A 21,001-nucleotide genomic window follows, 5' to 3' on the forward strand; every position below is an offset into this window, starting at 1 on the left:
AGATGGAATAGGTTTTTGTTTTTGCCACAGTAAGTTGTTTTTGTGGGTCAGGCTGGTGCAGTGATTTCTTACTGTATATATATTCTGTTTGATAGAGTCGTACTAACTTGAATGATGATGCAGAGCCGATCCACTATGTAACGTGAAGATAACAGCTTTTCTTCAGGAATAGACTGGTCAAGTCTCTTTTCAGTTGTTTTGGTCTGTTAGTCTGGTATGCAGAGGGCTGTTTGATTTTTTTCAATGCAGATGTTATGCTTTGATCTATTCTGGCACAATACTCATGACTAAAATAAACTGTAGGAGGTTTTTAGAAACTGTTTTTCAAGGAGAAACCTGAAAAGTGGTACAACAGTAGATTGATGAGGAAAGCTGTCTTTAAAATTCAAATAATGTAAAAACGTATTTTTAGCTGCTTCAGTCCTATCACTTTATCCCCACACCCCTGTTCACTTGGTTTTCAAGATCCCCATTTCCTGCTTCAGTTTGTAATGCTACAAACATGTGGTACATGTTGTTCATGATTTATGTTTGTTATTTTTGAATGACGTGCTGATTATGCTCCTGTGTAATGTTGTGCTGAAGTACCTAGCAATGAAAAGGAAATGAAAGCAAGAGCAGTCGGGTTTGATTCACAGTGCCAATGTCTTAAACTGATTTACAGATCAAACTGTGTATAAGTGCTTACTGCGTCAAATATCTTAAACACTGGTGTAGTGCATATAGTGTAATGCACCATATATATGCTATTAATGACGCATACAGAATCTGAGCAGTATCCTATGGACGGGTAAGGTGTAGTGTCAGGGGGGTTGATGGCGGGGTTCAGAAGTGATGGAGGAGTGAGAATGAGGGTCTCAACAGCAGCCAATGGCAGCCTGGAGTGTTCTCTGGTACAACTAAGCACACCCCTATGGACTTCTTCCTTGACCCACTGTATAATTTATCTCTCTGCTGTGTGTGTGTGTGTGTGTGAGAGAGAGAGAGGGAAGGAGAGAGAGAGAGAGAGGGAGTGTGTGTGTGTAAGAGAGAGTGTGCTGTGTGTGGGTGAGAGAAAGAGAGAGAGAGAGACAAAGAAAGAGTGTGTGTGTGTGTGTGTGTGTGTGTGTGTGTGTGTGTGTAGGAGAGAGAGAGAGAGTTTGTGTGTGTGTGAGAGAGAGAGAGAGAAAGAGAGAGACACAGAGAAAGAGTGTGTGTGTGTGGGAGAGAGGGACAGAGAGAGTGTGTGCGTGTGTGTGTGTGTGTGTGTGAGAGAGAGGGAGAGAGACAGAGAAAGAGTGTGTGTGTGTGTGGGAGAGAGAGAGAGTTTGTGTGTGTGTGTGTGTGTGCATGTGTGTGTGGGAGACTCACAAGACATGCTATTGCTTTCAATTCACAATGGTATTTTTGAGTGAGATACACCTGCAATCCTGCAGCTAGCTGGAGTGCTCTGCATTGCCACAGCTCATAATTACTGCCGCTGAAACTGCGTAAATGAGAACAGTGCACAGCTGCTGACTACACTTATTCCAATTACCTTCAATTAGACTTACTAAGAGCAATCAGACGCTGTCCCTGAATGCTACATGCAATTTTAAAGGTCAAAGGAATCTTTACGGCTGGTGCAATCTAGGAGATCCACAGCAAAATCTTCTGAGTAAAATTAACTCGCACCGATTACTTTTTAACTCTAATACAGCATATATTGTCCATATTGGACTCTAGTAGAGTTGACTTAACGCTGCTGGAGTTGATTTAAGACTAATAATTTTGTGTGGTGAAAAGTAGTTCAGCACTTTTCAAGTTAGCAAGTCACTGGATTGAATTATTACCTTGCCTTTACTGCAAAGGGATGTGGAGGGAACAGCACAGCCAGTGCAGCCAATGTTTAAGATTTAGGAAGCAGTCCAGCGTATGGGGACATCGTTCTTATTTAGACAGCAGCAGAAAACTCGGCTGTGCCGTCTAGAATTACGGGTTTCTTTCTTACAGTGACTGTTTCAAGGCAATCGTTGTTTTTTTTCTGTTCGTCCTGAGCAAGGCTTACGAGTTTTGATCCTTAAAAAAGGGTCAGCTGGCGATATGCACGGAGCAATCCGTAGGGCAGCTGACTCTCAAGCCGTGTGCTATTTCCCCGCCCGGGCAAGGGTTTGATCCCCCCACACGGGACCGTCTCAGCTGCGGACCCCTCTTGAGCTGTTACTCTCCGTGCTTACTACCCGTCTGAATAAAGCAATAAATACAAACAAGGTGCAGCCTGTCCTGCTTTCCTTAGAAGGAAAATGAATCAGCTGTTTTTCAAACAGGACTTTGTTTACCCACCTAAGCTTTCACACAGCAGGCCTGACTCACTCTGTTATCATGCAGAGTGCCTGCAAAATGGCGTTTTATCATTCGGCACAAGTTTTTAGGGAACTTTGAAAATAGCATCCCACATGCGCAGGGGTTCTTAGATCCTGAGAATTTAATTAGAACTAAGTCCTGACCCTGGTAGTTCTGACTATGGGTGGGAGTCCCACAGCACTCTCTAATTGGCCGTAATATTACCCAGGGATGGAAGGATTATCACAGGAAGTGCAGTCCTCCAGTGAACTGGCTATACGTGTAATCTGGTGGACACTGAAAAGAAGTGGCGGATGGCTATCCCCCTATGTTTCAGCAATGGGGCAGCCTTACAATAATAAAATGAGGGTTTGCAATGTATAGAGTTACACTGTAGCACCAGAATTAATGTTGACATTTCAGATTTATCTGAGCCTACATCCAAAGGAACCCATGATTCTCCAAATACTGCTCCTAATATTGCTGTTACCAGGAACAGATTTGCCCATTTTTCTTTTTCTCCATTCACTTTGTGTGAGGTACGTAGTGCTGTTGATATTGATATGAAGAAGTCCACTGGAGAGGATCAACTTGACCCATATTTTATTAGGCTTTCTGCTCTTATGATTGCAGTGCCCCTAACTCATATTTTTAATCTCACTATTCCCTCCAGTGTTATCCCTAAGGTATGGAAAGCTGCGCACGTGCTACCACTCCATAAGGGTGGTGATCCGAGCGACCTTATTATCGCCCCATTTCTAAACTGTCCTGCTTGGCTAAAGTTTGAGGATCTCTCATCAACAAGCAGCATAAAGCCTTTCTCACAAGGTACTCCATTCTGAGCAATCACCAATCAGGATTCAGAGCTGATCATAGTACAATTTCTGCTACAACTCTTGTGATAAATGACATAGTGACCTCTCTAGATAATGGACAACATTGTGCTGTTCTTTTTGTGGATCTGTCTAAAGCATTCGATACCGTCAATCAATCCACATTGTTGCGTAGAGGATAGAGGCTATCCTCTATTGGATTGGATCCAACTGCCTGTAATTGGTTTGAAAACTACCTATCTGACAGGTCTAAATGTATATTGTAGCTGCTGATCATGTTCGATCCAAGTTTCTCAATATAACTAAAGGTGTTCATCAAGGTTCTATTTTAGGTCCTGCATTATTTACAATTTATATAAATAATGTTGTTTGTTATGTAAAGAATTGTAATCTTCATCTTTATGCAGATGACACTGTACTTTACAGTTCTGCTTCTAATGTATCCCAAACTGTTGAAAATCTGCAGCTCAGCTTCAATACCTTGCAGAAGGCCCTCTTAGATCTCAAACTAGGTTTAAATTCAGACAAAACTGAATACACCTGGATTGATGGAAACCTGAATTTTAAGACTCGTATTGATAAATTAATTTAAAAACTACGAGTGAGACTTGATTTCCTTTGCAGAAATAGATCTTGTTTCTCATTTGACAGTAGAAGAAGGATTGTTGAGGCAACATTCCTTCCAGTACTTTATTACGGTGATATAATTTATAAACACACTGCTGCTTCCACCTTAAAGCCTTTAGACTCCATCTATCATTCAGTCCTACATTACATCACTGGAAATAGGTACTTTACTCACCACTATATGTTGTATCAGAGGGTGGGCTGGCCCACCCTTTCTCAGAGAAGAGACCAACATTGGTTCTTGTTTTTATATAAAGCACTTCTCCAAAAGCTACCTCCTTATATTTTATCTCTTACTGAATGGAGAGTTGGAGCCTATCAGACTCGTTCTCAGGACTGGCTGATTCTCCATGTGTCACAGGTGTACTCTGAACTGGGTAAAACTGCATTTAGTTATAGTGCTCCTCATGCCTGGAATGAGTTGCAGTACACATTAAAGCTGAACTCTTTGATTACCATGGGTCAATTCAGGACCCTGATTAAGAAACTGGCAACCTTTGAATGTAAATGTTCTGAGTGAATTGAACTGTTTAATTGTTTTAATTCATGTTATTCATTTTATTTTATGATTGATTTATTTATTTTTCTTCAAGTTAATTTTCATATATTCATTTTATCTCTTGGAACCTTAAGCTTTTGTCTGTTAGTATGTTTTTTCTTTTGTCATCAGGGCTCCATTGAAAAAGTGACCCAGAGTCTCAATTTGATTCCCTGTATAAATAAAGGTTGCACATTAACAAAGCGTAACTGTATTATTATTATTATTATTATTATTATTATTATTATTATTATTATTATTATTATTATTATTATTATTGATAATAGATAATAATAATAATAATAATAATAATAATAATAATAGTAAGGGTGGCACGGTGGTGCAGTGGGTAGCACTGTCGCCTCACAGCAAGGTCATGGGTTTGAATCCGGCCTGGGCCTTTCTGTGTGGAGTTTGCAGGTTCTCCCCGTGTCTGCGCGGGTTTCCTACGGGTACTCCGGTTTCTTCTCACAGTCCAAAGACATGCGGGTAGGCTAATTGGAGACTCTAAATTGCCCATGGGTATGAGTGTGTGAGTGAATAGTGTGTGTGCCCTGCAATAGATTGGCAGCATGCCCAGGGTGTATTCCTACCTCTCACCCAATGCATGCTGGGATATGATTCAGCTCCCCCCATGACCCTGCCCAGGATAAGTGTGTATAGATAATGGGTGGATGGATAATAATAATAATAATAATTATTATAATAATAGTAATAATAATGTGTCTCCATTAAATTGAACAAAGTACAGAACAAAGACACAAGAAGGTAAATAAAAATACAATAACACAAAGGATACTGAATACAACATCAATAAAAGGATAGGTAGAATTAAAGATAATGAAAGATAAACAGGTATGTCACAGATAATTAAAAGCAAGCTCATGAAAGTGATTTTTTAATTGCTTACGTTTGCTGGTGTTGTGAGGCTGGGTTGATTTAAATGGAGAGAACTGATACTGAGATTTCCTTCGCTCTGTTTTCCCCTCTCCAGTGTCTAATAACCAGCCAGGGAATCAGCCCTTGCTCCACATTGACCAACAGCACCGCCTCCCCCACCGCAGACAGCCCCTGCTCCACCCTAAACAGCAGCGCCGCCTGCCCCCCTCTCGGCCGCTCCAGCCCGTGCGGCACCGTCACCAGTCCCGGCTCCACCCTCGAGAGCAGAGACAGCGGGATCATCGGTGAGCGTTCCATCTGTCCTCAGTGCTTCCTCTGCAGTGCAGCTCCCATTGACCCTCATTATCACAGGCTGTGGCCAGCCACCTGACCCTCGCCACCGGTAACTAACGTCCCCCTACGCTTACGGCCACCAGTTCCGTGCACCATACCCCCCTTACCAAATATCCAAACCGAATTTCCCAACTGAATTTAATTTTGAATATTCTTTAAGACTTGCAGCCTTACACCAACAAACTCTCAAATAGTTTCTTAATGGGATGGTTGTAAAATGGTTATTTGGCTCCTTTGTGAGAGCACCCTGTAAAACCTTGATGGTAATGGCTGAAATGCAGCACATATGTTCAGGAAAATTGTATTTGTCCTAATAATACACATTATTAATTCAAAGTAAAACATTATATCCTGCAATTAACCCTGTTAATAATGCTTTAGTGTCTCACCATTCACCCTGTAAGGTATACATCCAATATCCCACAATTCACCCGGTAAGTAATGCATCCAGGTTCTCACCATGCACCCAGTTAATAATACATTTAATATCCTATTGTTATCCCTGTTAGTAACAAATGCAATAGCCCATTTATTCACTCTGTTAGTGATACATTTAATATCCCTTTATGAACCCTGTCAGTAAGACATGTAATATCGATCCTGTGATAAACCTTGTTAGTATATCCCATTTTCCTCCATTAGTAATGCATATAATATCCCATTCTACACTGTGTTAGTAATATGATGTCTCATGATTCACCCTGTTAGTAATACATATTACTGTATATCCCATTATTAACCATGTTAGTAACACTAACGCAGTCATTCACCCTCTACTCATTACCACCGGTGCTAATTTATCCTCAGTACACTGTAGATATGGTATATAATGTACTGTAGTCTTGTCCTTATCTGTGGTTCCCAAACCCTCCGGTAGTTCACAGTGCATTAAGTTTCTTTCTCTGTTGAAGAGCCAATTTGTCTCAGGGTTCCGGTTTGTTCTCCCATGTCAGTTAGGCGGTGTGCAGCTCTCCTCCTTATAGCTTGTGACAGAGTTTTACCAGTGTGCAGTAGTAGGAAGTGTGCAGTGGCTGTGGCAGTGCTCTCGCTGTACTAACAAGGGACGAGGTCAATTTACTGAGTTAATACAGTACTAATTCCTCTGTCTGTCTTGACAACAAAAGGTTCTGTAGACAGAAAAGTGCAAGAGTTATTTCAGCTTTCCATTATGTGTTAAAAAGATTAGATTTTAACAGGATGTCTCTGGTAAAGAGGTTCCGGCCTTTTTCCCCCAAGGCTGTGTCTGTTTGGTTCCTTTAATTTTCATCATGGCTCCTATTCATTTCTGACAAAACTAGGGCATTGCTATCTTCCTTTTATTTCTTTCTGAGTTTTAAAAAGTAGGACATCAGGATTTTTGTATTCCAAATTACTTTGTTCCAGGTAAGAATGTTAGAGTTGGCAAATTAAGAAAATAGCTGTTTGTGCTCTCTCTCTCTATTTTCTCTCTGTCTCTCCCTCAAAATTCAAATTCAAATGAGCTTTATTGGCATGATGTATATATATATATATATATATATATGTACATATTGTGGAAGCATGAGTATGACAGACAATAAACAAATGAACAGAATACAACTTTGTGTGTGCGCGTGTGTGTGTGTGCTATTTGTGTATGTTAGATTCTGTAATGTCTCTCTCTCTCTCCCTCTCTCTCTCATAGTAAGTTGGTAGAGACAGAAAAAGTGCCTTGTTGTATTCATAACCTCCACTGCTGACAAAATTAAACACTTGTGACTCATATTCCTGGTCTCCAGTGCAATATCACGGCTGATAAATAATGCATGGCAGCTTTGATATCGTATTTGCGATAAGAAAGCGCCCTATAGTTCCTGAAGCTGCTCACCATTCAAGTTGACAGAGAAAGATTGCATATTGTATGTGTTTATTGATTTTTGCTTATACTTAGGCGGTATTTGCTGTAGGTATTGTATGTCATGTCAATAATTGAATTTAATCACTTTGGAAGTCACTCTAGATAAGAGCTTCTGCTAAATGCCCAAATGTAAATGTAACTGAATTAAAATTCACTGAATTCAGAGATTAACTATCTGATACACTATATAAAATACTCAAAGGTATGGGTAATATTATTTAAAAGGATAACTACCATCCTTCCCCTTTGCACACGACTGCTACATTCATTGCCAGGAGGAATATATATCAATTGAATTAGGAATCAGTTGTGCGATTTACACTGACACTCCCACCCTCACATTGAATTGAGAGAGGAGAGAGGGCTGATGAACATGAGTAAGGAAAGGGAGAGACGGGGAACAATGTCTACAGTGAGACAGGGAGAGGACCTGCCCAAGTCTTAAGAAGGTCCAGTTCGCAGGTGTAGGATGTGTGGTGATAACCGTTGGAGAATGTTCCACCAGCGAACATTGTTCTCATTTAAGGGTCATTTCAATGACATTCTGTACTGTACATGGTGCTAATCTTAGATCTTAGCAATGTTATCAATGTCGTCCTGCCTTTGAACCAGCCGATGTTGAGGGAAGGGGTGGGGGGGGGGGTTAATAGTTGCTTCAAAGATGCCTTAATCTTCTTGCTTTATAACTGCACCTGTGTGGCTTGGTGTACAGACTATGTTTTGACAAGTAAGAAAGCCTGCAGCTGTTATCCTGGTAGAAGCCAGAGGCACAAGGAAAAGTAAATGAGGTGGTTAGACTGGAGATCAGGCCCAGCTCTCCGCCTTCCGGAATGAGAACGTACACCTGGCCAGGCTGGGAGAGGAACAAACTTTCATAGATACTTCAGCAGGGAATGCCTTAAGCGCTTACAGGCGACCGTGTAGACAAACTGTCCTCTTTGTGCACAGTTGCAATTCCGTTGTTTGGAAATTGAGTGGGAAGCAAGTTGTCTACCTGTGGATTCACCGGAGACTTCTGTGTTGATGTAGTTTCTTCGGGTTGCCTTTCAACTACCTCCCTTAACTACATTATGAGTGGAACTTTGTCTTAAAATGGCAGGAATGAGCTAAATGCGGAGGTGAATAACAGTGCAGGTCTGTCACACCTTTTTCGGTAAGCTTTGTCTCATCAAAAAATAGAAAAGGTTGAATGGTTACTACGGTGAATGCATAATAAAGCAGCGCTCCAGGCCCCGTGCCTATCGCAGCACCAATATGCATGTGCAGAATGCACATCAGCATGATTGCTTTTCATTTATTAATAATACATTTCCTGTCGTTTAGCTTCAAAGAGCCAGTCAACACTTGTCCAGGCGTTACATTTCAATGCGGCTCATTATGGGTCACTTAAGTTGCTAATCAGGTCTTTTAATGAAGCAGAAAGTAGAAAACATTTCAGTGCACATTTGTATGTGTCACTAATCAGTTGAACTTTCCCTTTGCTTTAGGGTGGTCATGAGCTCTTATGCATATATTTTTGTTAAAGTAACAAAGAAAAGAAAGTCTGTTAATCAGATGTCAGGACTATTACTTACTAAGACCTGGCAATTCATTTTTGTCCCCTACAGGGGACATGGGTCTCTGGTCTTAATGTCAAGAACTATGTAGCCTGCTATGATGACAACTACGCTACAAAGGACATTCGATAAAAATAAAAGAAAATATATTTTAGAAATTATTTTCACTGCAAAATGTTTCTGTCATCCAAGACATAAAAATTTGAATAATTGAACTCCTTTTTGGCTGGATCTCAGGAGGATAACCGAGCCCCAGCTTTATGGTGTCGATGTCTGTGGATAACCTCAGCTCCCTGCTCTGTCGCGCAGCCACAGTCACCAGCTCCTCTGAGAATGACGAGCGCGGCGGCTCCAGCCTGGAGCGGAGCAGGGATGGCGGTTTGAGCGACCGTCGGCGCCATGGCCCGGCGCACGCCGCGCGGACAGAAGCCTGCTCCCCCGTCGCCGAGGAGGACCCCCCGGGGCCCGCGGAGCCGCCGCCCGGTGGGGTAGACGCCGCGCCCGAAATGGCGCATTCCCCGACGGAGGGGCCCCTCCCCTACGCCACGCACAACTCCTCAGGCCTCGCGATGCCGCGCCCTAACTCCGTTGCGGGTGAGTGTGTCGGCCGTGCTGTATAGATCTGCTCCAGGCGCTGTGACAAAGGCACGATAGGCATTGATGCGGGGTTCAAGCTGCTTGGTCATGACAGATTTTTATTATGTCATAATGCTTTGGTGACACCTTTTTAACCTTTTTAAGTAGCGTTTCAGTTGATTAAAATGCTCATTTTAATGTGGTGCAGTGCAAAGGAGAACAGCCACAGCAGTTAAAAGGTGAACTGTGACTCTTTATGGTTCTGGTGTCAAACTTGGTCATGGAGAGCGACAGTCTGCTGGCATTTGTTGTTACTCAGCAAATAATCAGTTAATGCAGTTGATTTCACTTTTAACTCTTAACCTCACCTGATATCCTGGGTCTGAGTTTGGCACAAAGGGCATTTGATTAAATTCTGACCTTTGTCTCACCAATTAAGTAAATGAAATGTATTTTCACAGCAATACGCTTTATATACCATTGGGGTGATCAGTTCTCTTCTTGAGGAATAGTGAGGTTCCCCTCTCTCTTTCCTGCTCAGTTTCTGACATTGTCCCACTTTTGTAAGGAATGACCATAGTCCCACCTGACCTAGACCATATGTACTACATTTCCAAAAGTATGTGGCTACTTCAGCCACATCCATTGCTAACAGGTGCATAAGCATACAGTCATACAATCTCCATAGACAAACATTGGCAGTCGAATGGGTTGTACTGAACTTAAGATAGGATGCCACCTTTCCAACAAGTCAGTTCGTCAAATGTCTGCCCTGCTTGAGCTGCCCCAGTCAATTGTAAATGCTGTTATTGTGAAGTGGAAATGTAAAGGAGAAATAACAGCTCAGCCACGCAAGCTCAAGTGTGTAGCGCGTAAAAAGCATCTGTCCTTGGTTGCAACACTCGCTATAGAGTTCCAAAGTACCTCTGGAAACAACGTTAGCGCAAGAATTATTCATTAAGGGCTTCATGAAATGGGTTTCCATGGCCAAGCAGCTGTACACAAGCCTATGATCACCATGCTCAATGCCAAGCATCAGCTGGAGTGGTGTAAAGCACACAGCTATTGGAATCCCCGCAGCCATGTTCCAAAATCTACTGGAAAGCCTTCCCAGAATAGTAGAGGCTGTTACAATGGCAAAGGGGGTCCAACTCCATATGAATGTCCATGGGTTTTTGAATGAGATGTTCAACAAGTACATACGGGTATGATGTTCAGGTGTCCACATATTTTTGGAAATATAGTGCACCGGCGCACCGCTCATAGTGAAAAAAACTCTTTCCTCTTTTTAAGGCATGCTTTCTGTGAGTGATTATATTTGTATGGTTTTTCCTTAAGAGTACAGGTAAGAGAGGTTAGTGAGGTGTCGTGATCAGTCGATAAGGACAAAGCTGTTGCCATGCTGCTGTTTGTTTGGAATGGAGAGAGCAGGAACTGCCCAGTCCTGATTATTATAGTAAAATGTCAGTTTCAGTGGAACGCCTGACTAATTCTGTCATTGTTTATTTGCAATCATTAAAGTGGCTGAACTCTGTGACCAATAGAATGCGAGCAGCAGTGTTAATTGCGTTTGTATATTAATCAAATACTGTAATAAACAGAACAATGGTTGCCTCTCATACACTCAAATTTAGATTTCTTGTGACAGCACAGAACAGCTCTATGACTAGACATTTAGTTGCAGTGTTTTTCACTGTTCATGCACTGCACGTAACAGTATTTTTTACTGAATGCTAATAAGCCTGTAGCCTTGGTAAAAATGAAAAAGATTTTAATTTTGATGAAAAGAGTTGCATGCTTTCTGTTTCTGTAGTGTGAATTAAATTATGTGATTTTAAAAAAAAAGAGAACAGCATTACATTGAAAACATAACTCAGTTTAGTTGCATTGTGAACCCACCAGCCCCAATACTCCTTTTGCTCAGAGACTTGGCATTATGATGCTGTGTTGCCCCAAGGGACCTGAAATGTCCACTCCTCTGATTTTATGGTGGACGACAATAAACTCCAAGCCAAAAGACAAGGGCATTGATAACACAATTCTGGATTACAACACAACACAACCTCTGTTTCATTCAGGGAAGTTGACCTGAATGTGCTCATTCACTTTTAGATGCTACATATGAAACAATTTCTCCCCTAAAAAGGGGGGACTATGTATATAAAGGGCTGTAATCCCTACATGAATCACTGCATATGGATGGAAAGACTCTTAAATTAAAGCTGAGTTGACAATTTAAGTTTATATTTGTTGGTTAATTTCAAATCCAATGTGCCAATGTGCCAAAGCAACAAAAATTGTGTTACTGTCCAAATACTTACAAATTTTGCCTTTTGACGGGAGAGCTGTTTTTAGCATATAACTTGAAACCTTGTAATAAGATGAAAAATATTTCTGGTTGGTTTGCGAGCTGTTTACTATTTAAATGGATGTTTGGGTATGAAGTGGTAATGATTTTCTGTACAGTAGGAGTAAGCTGCTCACGTCCTAGAGAGACACACATTAAAGACTCCCAAAGCTAGTTTCATGCATAAACTGTTTACCTCACAATCAAACATGCATATCTAATTGCAACTTGAAATTGTAGGTTGTCTGGATTATTTAAAAAAAAAACTCTTTGAAATAAGCACAAAATGAAGCTTTTGGAAGTCTATGCCGAGCTTACACAGTAAAATGGCGTTTTATAAGGCTTATCTTTTAATGTACTTTTGCTGGGTTTTATTTCCACTTGTTGTATTTCACTTCAAGGAATGGCTTTGAAAAAAACCAAAGCCGATTGCTTGAACACAGCTGCCCTGGATGTGTACTTTTGCCTCTGTGTGTACTGTATTACAGCACGGAGCGCGCTCTCTCACTTTTTGACTATATTTAGGATACGGTGCTCCTCGGCCTCTCTCGATGTGCAGCGCTGAGCAGGATCTCTCATGGTTTTAGAGTTATGACCAGATGTAAGTCAGGGACAGTATTTCAGGGTAACACAAGAAATGTGGCACGATCGCTAACACATGCTAGCTTTTCCAATCCCTTTTTTAAAAGGCTGCACGGCAAATCTGTTTGTTTATCCTCTCGGTCTAATCAGATAAAAATGAAGACAAAACACAGCTTGATGCACTGGTGTGCATTAAGTAAGACTCTACTGGAAAGCATGCTGCTAGCAAGAACCAATTCAAGACAATATACCCAATTCTGTCAGTAATACTTCTAGGAGAAGCTCTGCTTCGACCTTGTCTGCCCCTCCGCACTTACAGGGACCATTTCCTTCAGCAAGAACAGTGCTGCCAGTATATTGCCCTCTTATTGTTTCTGCAGAACTACCAACTACCATGTTGCATTTGTACGAGAAGCATAACCACTTTTCTGTGAGGTGTCATTTGTTGTGTAGTTGTTAGTACAGAAAAATTGTAAGTAAGCCATCACAGAAAAAGACAGAAAAAAGCCACTGGGTTCCACAAAACTGGTACGACTGAATCAACATAATTACACTTCCCGCCAAAGAAAGTTAAATAAAAACAACCCTTAATTAAACCCAACAACAAAATGCTTAAAAAAATCAATAATTATTTAATCAATTTTATAGGACAGACTTGTATCTGCATATACACATGCATACACAGACACATGTATAAACATGCAGGCAAACTTGCACACACATAAATACAAGTGTACGCGCACCCACACACATGTGCATACACACACACACACACACACAGAACAGAAGCTAGTCTCTCATTGGACTGGTCCCTCACTGAGGATATTCTTCAAGAATTACGTTTTTCTGTGACCTATGTTTTTGTAAGCCCATGGAAAATCTATAAAAATATGTTGTTTCAGGAGTTGTATTATAGTTCAGCAGGTTGCATTCCTCATGCCAGTTTATGTAGTGTTTTTCATGGCTGTTGGTTTTTAATCTCATGAACACTGTTTCTTATGTACATTTAAATCTGAGTTAGTGGGCTGTGAAACTGGAAAAAGGCCATGTGAATGGGCATTTCTCTCAGATTTATTCATGCAAAGCTTCAATACCATGGAAAATGAGAGGCTGGTAGGCTTACGAATGTAATATCAAGCAAAATGTTGCCTGTAACCGACTCCGAAGCTAATATCTTATGCGGAACCTCTCGAGAAGAGATTTGCAGAAGGAGCAGAGCTTACATGGAGTAAAAGGTCTGAGTGTATGACTAAAGGAAGCGTTGTTACACATGACTTTGAGCCATTAGCACATCATTGTGGCACATTATTCACTATCCACTCCAATGGAAATGCCCAATACTATCCCACTCCAGAAACAGCCCTCTATTGACCCACTCAACACTGTGGAAACAGCCCACTATTAACCCACTCAAATCATTTTAATCTGGATGTAAATTTGTGAAACATAATATGTTTTTGAAAATGACATATTACATCTTTAATATTTACTTTATTTAATTAAACTGAGTGTAAGTGCTTGATTGGTAAATGGCTTATACTGGATCATGTCCAGCAAAACACTATGATTAGGTTTATGTTTTCAGGGAGCTGTTCTTGCTTCCCTTTAAATTCAGTCTGATGTTTGTACACAATATGAAATTCTCTTCACATCACACTATGCTATGTCAAACAGAAAGGGTGATCCCTGACTATCTTATTTTTTTAATATCACCTTCTTATCAATCTGTTTTTTTTTCCCCAAGTCGAGTGAAATTACTTCTACTGTTAATAGAGATGGTCCTTAACCAAAATTTGAGTTTATTAAATTCACATCACCGCCTAACAGCAGAAGGCAAGGGGTATACATTGGTCAGCTTAACAGACTGCTCTTTGCTCTGTCAATATTGTTGTGGGTCAATATTGTTGCAGTGGTTTCACAGTATCAGTATCCCTGTGTTGGCATGGCGGGATGGGACTAAAGCTGGTGAGTCTAAAACAATAATGTCGTGAACAAAATGCTTTAAATCTATGTTGGCAGCAATGTTGTGAATCGGATGCATGGGACTTTAAAGTTATGGGATCAGAAGACCTAGAAAGTTTGTGTCACGTCATGTTCATGGCCCAGTAAGACATCAATACATTTGAAAAAAACCCAGTTGAATGGTTTTCCTGTTCAAATGAGGGAAATAAATGCTTCTCTGCCGAGATGAATCTGGCTTTTGAAACGTGGTGCAGACCGCGGCGCGGCTCCGCAGGCGTTTCCACGCCGAAGCAGGCGGCTCGCAGCGGCGCGGAGTTTCGCGGGGCGCGCCATTGTGCCTTGCAGTCACGTGCGCGGAGCGCGCAGGTGGCCTCTGCGGTTGGCGCGCGCTCTTTCCTGCGATTCAGGTCTCTGGCGGCGCGGTAATCGCTCGCTCCATTGTGTCGGCTCAATCGCTTCCTTTCCTCCGCCGCTCCACAGTTCTTTGGCGCACGTGTCATTTTTCAGTTTTTCCTGCATTTGTTTAAATGGGCTTTTCTGTTTTCTTTTTATTCTCTCTAGAAAATTTCAATTTTGAAAATCTGTTTATCAACCTGTATAGTGTTCTAGAAAGTAATTTGATTGATTGGTTAATTGGTTGGTTGGTTGGCTGGTTGATTGTTTTGGTTCATCAGGTTTCTTTTTAGGTCAGATTTTCTGTGATGAGTATCAGGTTCACAGTGGCAAGCAGGGCACCATGCAGTATCAGAGGTGTAAAGTCCAGGGGTCACAAAGTCCTGCCAGGTGTTTCTTCCAGCCATGAACTCAGCAGGCTGTTTTCACTAATTAGGTCTACCTCCTGGCTGAAGAATTGTGCTACTTCCAGGTGACTGGAACAAAATATTGGGGAGGACTTTTACTTGCTGAACCTGGATTTTCCACCTCTGCTCCTGATAGGGGCTTTATTTTCACCTTCCTGCGCCCTTCATTGTTCTACAGGGACCATCAAACTCTGCCTCTCTCACATTCCCTGAGGGCTGCCTGACTGGGAGTTATCTTTCATAAAATGCACATAGCATTCTTCTCTGTGGAAACAAAACCAAGCAAAAATCTCATTAGATAAGAAGTTAGTTTTGCATCTCTGCTTTACATTTTATTAGCCTTAGAATATCCATCCACATTTTGCATAGGTTAATTTCCAATTGGTTATTGGTTATTTTTAAATAAAAATTCAAATATATTTCAGACTCATTTTAAATGCGTATGTTAAAGAAATGTTGGATAAATAGTTCTCATATTTTTAGGGAACAGTTCTATCATTTGTGAATTGCATATTAGATTTGATTCTTGGTTTGGATCCCAGTGTTCCCAGTTCAGATATCCCCAACGTAGACCTGTGGTGCACTGCAACAATATCAGCACGGACACCACAAAATAAAAACGGTCAATAAAGGGATTTATTTATTTAGATGCAGAGTCATCCGTAGATAAATGATTGCAGAAATCTGACATTGACAAGGCAACAAAAGCAAAGTTAACTTCAGAATAGCGAAAATTAAGGCAATCCACTCCCTCCCATCTGGTTCGCATTCACAATCCAATACACCCCCTTCCCCCCCTCCAGTTTCTGTCATGTCACCACAGATGACCTCAAAACCGACAGGAAACACTGCAGGGGTTATGAAATTCTTGTTCCTGAGATACATTTTCTACCTGAAGTGACCTAAGACTCACCTGCCCTCTGGAAAATATAGTGAGCAACAGCTTTGATTCTTTTTACTTTCTCAAAGATTAGAAAACTCCAGACAGATATGTGCTTCAGAAAGTCCCTGATTAGAGAAGTTTACAGCAGGTGCAAGATAAAGAGTTCCACAGCCATCGATTGGGTCCAATTTGGTGGAGCCAATTAGTGTGTGACTCAGTGCTGCTCAATGATGAATTCAGACCCAGAGAAATCCAGCAGAGCACATAATCTCATAAACACTCTGCATACACCACTAGTGAGCCATCTGCTTCTGTTTACTCTTCTGGCCTTAAATGCTAATTACACCAGTTACAGCAGGATGTTGCATGGCAATAGGCTTGCAACCAGCAGGTTCTGAGTTTGAATCCCACATTGGCCATTGTCTTAGACCAAATAAAATACTGTTACAATATAAATATGTGGCAAGAAATATGGGCCTGAGGAAGAAATAAATGAATATTTTGGCAGTGAAATGGCACTCTGAGAGATAGCCATTTTCTGTGTAAAACAGGATGTATTCATTTTTGCATTTATGTGTACCACTACTTTGCCAGGGGGACTGGGGACATCAGTTTCACTTTCCAGCAATGATTTATTAATTTACATATCTGGATTTGAAAGAGGAAGTGGAAATTGACTGGTATTGAATTTCTAATTGAATAGACTGTCATTTGTGGAAACTAATTTGTTACAACTGTCATCCCTGTGTGCTGTCCTGTTGGACAGATATATGCAGCGCGCCACATGCAGCATTTGCACCATGTGGTAGTGTGGTCTAGGTCTAGGCTCAGCACGAGTGCATAGTCATGACTGCATCAGCTTCAGACAGCTACAGGCAGAGGGCATAGCCTGAGCTTTGTGTGTGTATGTCTGTGCCTGTGCATGTCTGTGTGCCATTGATATTCCTCAGCAGGGTGAACTAAACAGGACAATATATGTATTATTTATACATCAGCTGGCATAGACATAGTGTGCTATATACATATATATATATATATATATATATATATATATATAATATATTTGAACACACACACAACAAGCAAGCAGGTTGCTTGTGGTGGTCAGTGCTGGAACAGTTTCTCTTTATCTGTATTTGGTGACGTGCCAGATTTCTATTTTTTTGTGGTTACCCTTTGATGTGGGGATTGGGTATATTTGAAGTGAGAACTGCCAGGTTACTCCATCTGTGTGGAGTCCTGCTGTTGAAATCAGAGTTGTGATTGGCTGCAGCCCTGGATCCTGCTGTGTCCTGTGTCCACTGACAAGCACAAAGTTTACACACTGTTACACATATGTGCCGGTGTCATGTCATCAGCAAGGTGAGCAATGTTTTTATTATACATTACGGTGAAAGCAGAAAGTTGCCATACTGCTGATGTGCTGGAGAGGGGGTAATTTTTCAGCTCCATTTACTCATGCATTGGCTATTAAGTGTCTAAGGGATGTTAGCTTAGCTATTTTGCTAGCTGAAGTTGGGCACGATCTCTGTCTCACTCATCTGTGCATGCAGGCTCTGGCACTGCTGTTAATTATGATGCAGTCGTTGTCTCATTGTCATTATCCAGTCGAAGAGATGGAAATATTTTCTGGTTGAAAGAACTCTTATTCTTTCTCCACATTAAAACAAAGAATGAATCTGTAATTTCCATACATTGACTCAAAGGCTCATTTTTTTTATTTTCAATCAAAATCATTACACCCCTGCTCACTATGCAATTGCACGTTAACTAGCAAATTACTCTGGACTGGAAAAAAATTTAATGGAGCTACACAATGTAAGCAATTTTTCACTTTAATCTATGGTTGTTTCCCAACTTCTGTCAGTGGAGATAGCTAACAAACAAAACACAACTCCCTTGTCTTAAGCTTGCTACAGTCTCATTCTGTGCATCCAGGGCGTGAATATGATGGAGCTGCTGATTAAGATAACCTTACTTATTTTCTTATTTTCGATCTAATTTTCAACCCAACAATACATATAATGTTGTACAGGCCAGTGATAAGTGTGTATTTCTCCATTGTGACTCCCCCCCCCCAACTAAAAAAAAAAAAAATTATGGATTAGTGTGATTCATTCTCTTGCAAAATTTAGAGTTTCCGGTTAATCGCATCCTTGCTCATTTCTCAAACAATAGAAATGTCTTTATTTGGACTCCTTACAACTCTTGGGAATAGGGAGAAAAAAAACTTGGTTGAAAAGGAGCGTAGTTGTACGGCAGAGAAGACTTCTATCTCCAAGTTCGTCAGAGTTTCCTGGTGTGATGCGCTGAAGAGTGTTCTGCTTTGCAGCTTGCTTTGACGCCTTATTCAAAGTGCTCCTAATGCTCTGCACCTCGTGGATGTGCAATTTCACATTTGAGTAGCGACTCTGAGCGATTGCCGTCGCCTTTTCCCCGGCTCTACCCGCTCGGCGGGGAGCCGCGGCACGATGTGATCTGAAGCTAAAGATTTCGATTTTGACGACGCGCCCCGGCGTTTCGGCGGGGGTGCCAGTTTCACCGAGCCCGCAGCGTGAGAGAGAGCGAGAGTGCAATCTCCAAGCGGCCAACTGATGTCTGCATGGGGTTTGAATGATGTGCCGAAGCACGATCAGTCTGGACTTTCATTTCATCCCGTTCCCATCCCCCTACCCCCCACCCCCACTCTCTTTCTCTCTCACTGTCTGTCTCTTTTGCTGTCTTTCTCTTTCTTACTGTCTCTCTCTCTCTTTTTATTTCTCTCCCTCTCTCTGTTTGTTGGAAGGGGAATGTGACAGTGGCAGGAGAGCCATCGATTAATTCTGCTCAGTCTGACTAGTGCAAACTGTAATCATCCTTTTTGAGGGAGCTCACTCGAGCTATTCCAGCTTTTACAGGGCTCTGCTTTTCCCTTCTCTGTTCCTTTCCTCCCCTCTCCTCTCCGCTTTCTCTGCCTACCCTATTAATCCTTGGAGGCTTGCTCTCTATCGCTCTCTGTCACTCTCTCTCTCTCTCTTTCACTCTCTCTCTCTCTCACACACGCACACACACTCTGTTTCCCATCCTGTCGGGAAGGAACAGAAAACCGTCCTCGGCGTCCTCGCCCAGCCGCTGCCGGGTCAGATTAGGAGGCGCGCTGGCATCAGCCATGGACGGAAGCGCCGGCGCGGAACGTTTGTTTAGGTATCGCAGCGGGCTTCTGGAAGGGAATTCTCCGAGGCTTTACAAAGTGCCGTCCACGCTGCCGGTCCTCCTAATGAACAGCGGTGTTAAGCGCCTGCCTCCCTCCCCGTCTCTCCGGCTCTCCCGCTGCCTGTAAGTAGCTGCTCATTTTGAGGGTGTTGGGGGGGTGGGGGGGGGGGGGGGGTTGTTGGCCTGGGCTCACCGGTTGGGAGACCCGTCCCGAGGATTATGGGCAATTAAAGATGCTGGGTGTGCTGTGTGTTCTCCCGTTACGAGACCCAAAGGAGGACTCACTGCTGTGGGCAGCCAGACTGCTCCGTTCAGCGAAATAAAAAATAGTGGAAAGAATGACATAACTTTAATAAGCTAAACATGCCTGCTTAATCTCCCTGTCTCTGGAGAAGGATTGATTAAGAAAACATTTCACTAATTTAATGAGCCAGGTCACTCCCTTAACTGTCCAATGGATGCAGTAAAGCGGTGAGATTTTTGTTTGATTAGTATAGAGGCCGGGTCCTAGCAGGGAATTTGGAATTTGGTGTTCCAAAGAGCAATGATACATTATATGTTTTGTTTACGTTTTGCTTTTTTAAAATGCTTTTAGCATTAGTTCTTAGTTCTTAAATTCTTATCCAGAGCAATTTATATAGCTTTTTCTTTTTTTTGTTTGATACATGCTATCAATTTATACAGCTGGATATTCTGCTCAAGTTCCTTGCTCAGTAGTAGTTCTCTACCTGGGAATAAACCCTGTATTTGAGTTGTTAGCCCAGTTCCTTAACACATCCCTTGGTAGATGCTGGGCTTGCGTCGAGGGAGCAGAGGCGGGGTTGAGGATTAAGGTAGATTAAAGCGCTGCTAGATTTTGCCATCAAGTCTCCAAACGTGTGATTGCTGTTCTAGTCTGTGTGTTTGCTGTTTTCAGATGCTCTGTCACACACTACTTGTACAGCCCTCTTTGCTTTTATCTGTTTGTTGTCAGTATTTGCTGATCTCCAGCCACTTCTTGGCTGCTGGTTTACTGGTGTGCCATTAATGTTATTGCTAGGGCTTTCACAATCACCGTATGGCCGTCATACCGAAGATTATGAAAATCCACTTGATTAAATTTCCATCCTCTCGATGATGTGTTTTTTTATGGCTTATAACATTTTTCAGTCTCATTTAACTTAAATATCACTCGTGTGTGTATTAAAGTTATGCACAGTCAAATGTTCAGCTTCAAGTCACCTCTTACTGAGTACATATTCCCAGTTGGGAATATGTACTCTGTTAGAGATGAATTAACACTGGACATTTTACTGTGCAGAGTGAGGATCTACTGTATTGCGGTCTGCTTAAGCCTATGCATCCTCTCCTACAATGTGCACTTTCTTCCCTGACCGCCTCTCCCCTTGTGTGACAGGAGCTGTAGCCTAAACATTGAACTTAGTTGACTGTCTTCTACAGGGTGTGGGAAGCGAATGACTCAGTTCTTGACACGAAGCTAACGGTTTTGAAACTGAAAGTAGTGTATTCACCTTTTTTTGGTGATAGAAGGACTAATGTCAATTCAAAAGAGTCAGACTTTACAAATTAAGCGAACAGCCTATTCATTTTGTGTCCCGCAGTCATGAAAGCACAGATTCTTAAGTCAGCTGGTTTAGATAGTGTGGAGGTCAGGTAATCACACTTACTTTATTGGAAAACAAGGAAGGAAATGTG

At 41.7% G+C, this 21,001-nt stretch overlaps 1 protein-coding gene across 5 annotated transcripts in view; it reads left to right on the forward strand.

The window, feature by feature from the left end:
• The window catches only part of LOC135250748 (protein TANC1-like), a 150,395-nt gene that overhangs the window by 75,860 nt on the left and 53,534 nt on the right, over positions 1 to 21,001 (forward strand). For 4 of the 5 annotated variants that reach the window (XR_010328994.1, XM_064327378.1, XM_064327379.1 and 1 more), the window contains 2 exons: positions 5,294 to 5,483; positions 9,274 to 9,558. Coding sequence is in view for 3 of the 5 variants with exons in the window: in XM_064327378.1 (XP_064183448.1) it covers positions 5,294 to 5,483; positions 9,274 to 9,558 (475 nt within the window). In the remaining 2 variants the exon portion in view is untranslated. Of the gene's footprint in view, positions 1 to 5,293; positions 5,484 to 9,273; positions 9,559 to 19,203; positions 19,430 to 21,001 lie in introns of those variants that run through there. The other variant, XM_064327381.1, reaches the window with a different exon arrangement.

This window comes from Anguilla rostrata, chromosome 3 (genome assembly GCF_018555375.3).
Source record: "Anguilla rostrata isolate EN2019 chromosome 3, ASM1855537v3, whole genome shotgun sequence".
Taxonomy (NCBI): Eukaryota; Metazoa; Chordata; class Actinopteri; order Anguilliformes; family Anguillidae; genus Anguilla; species Anguilla rostrata.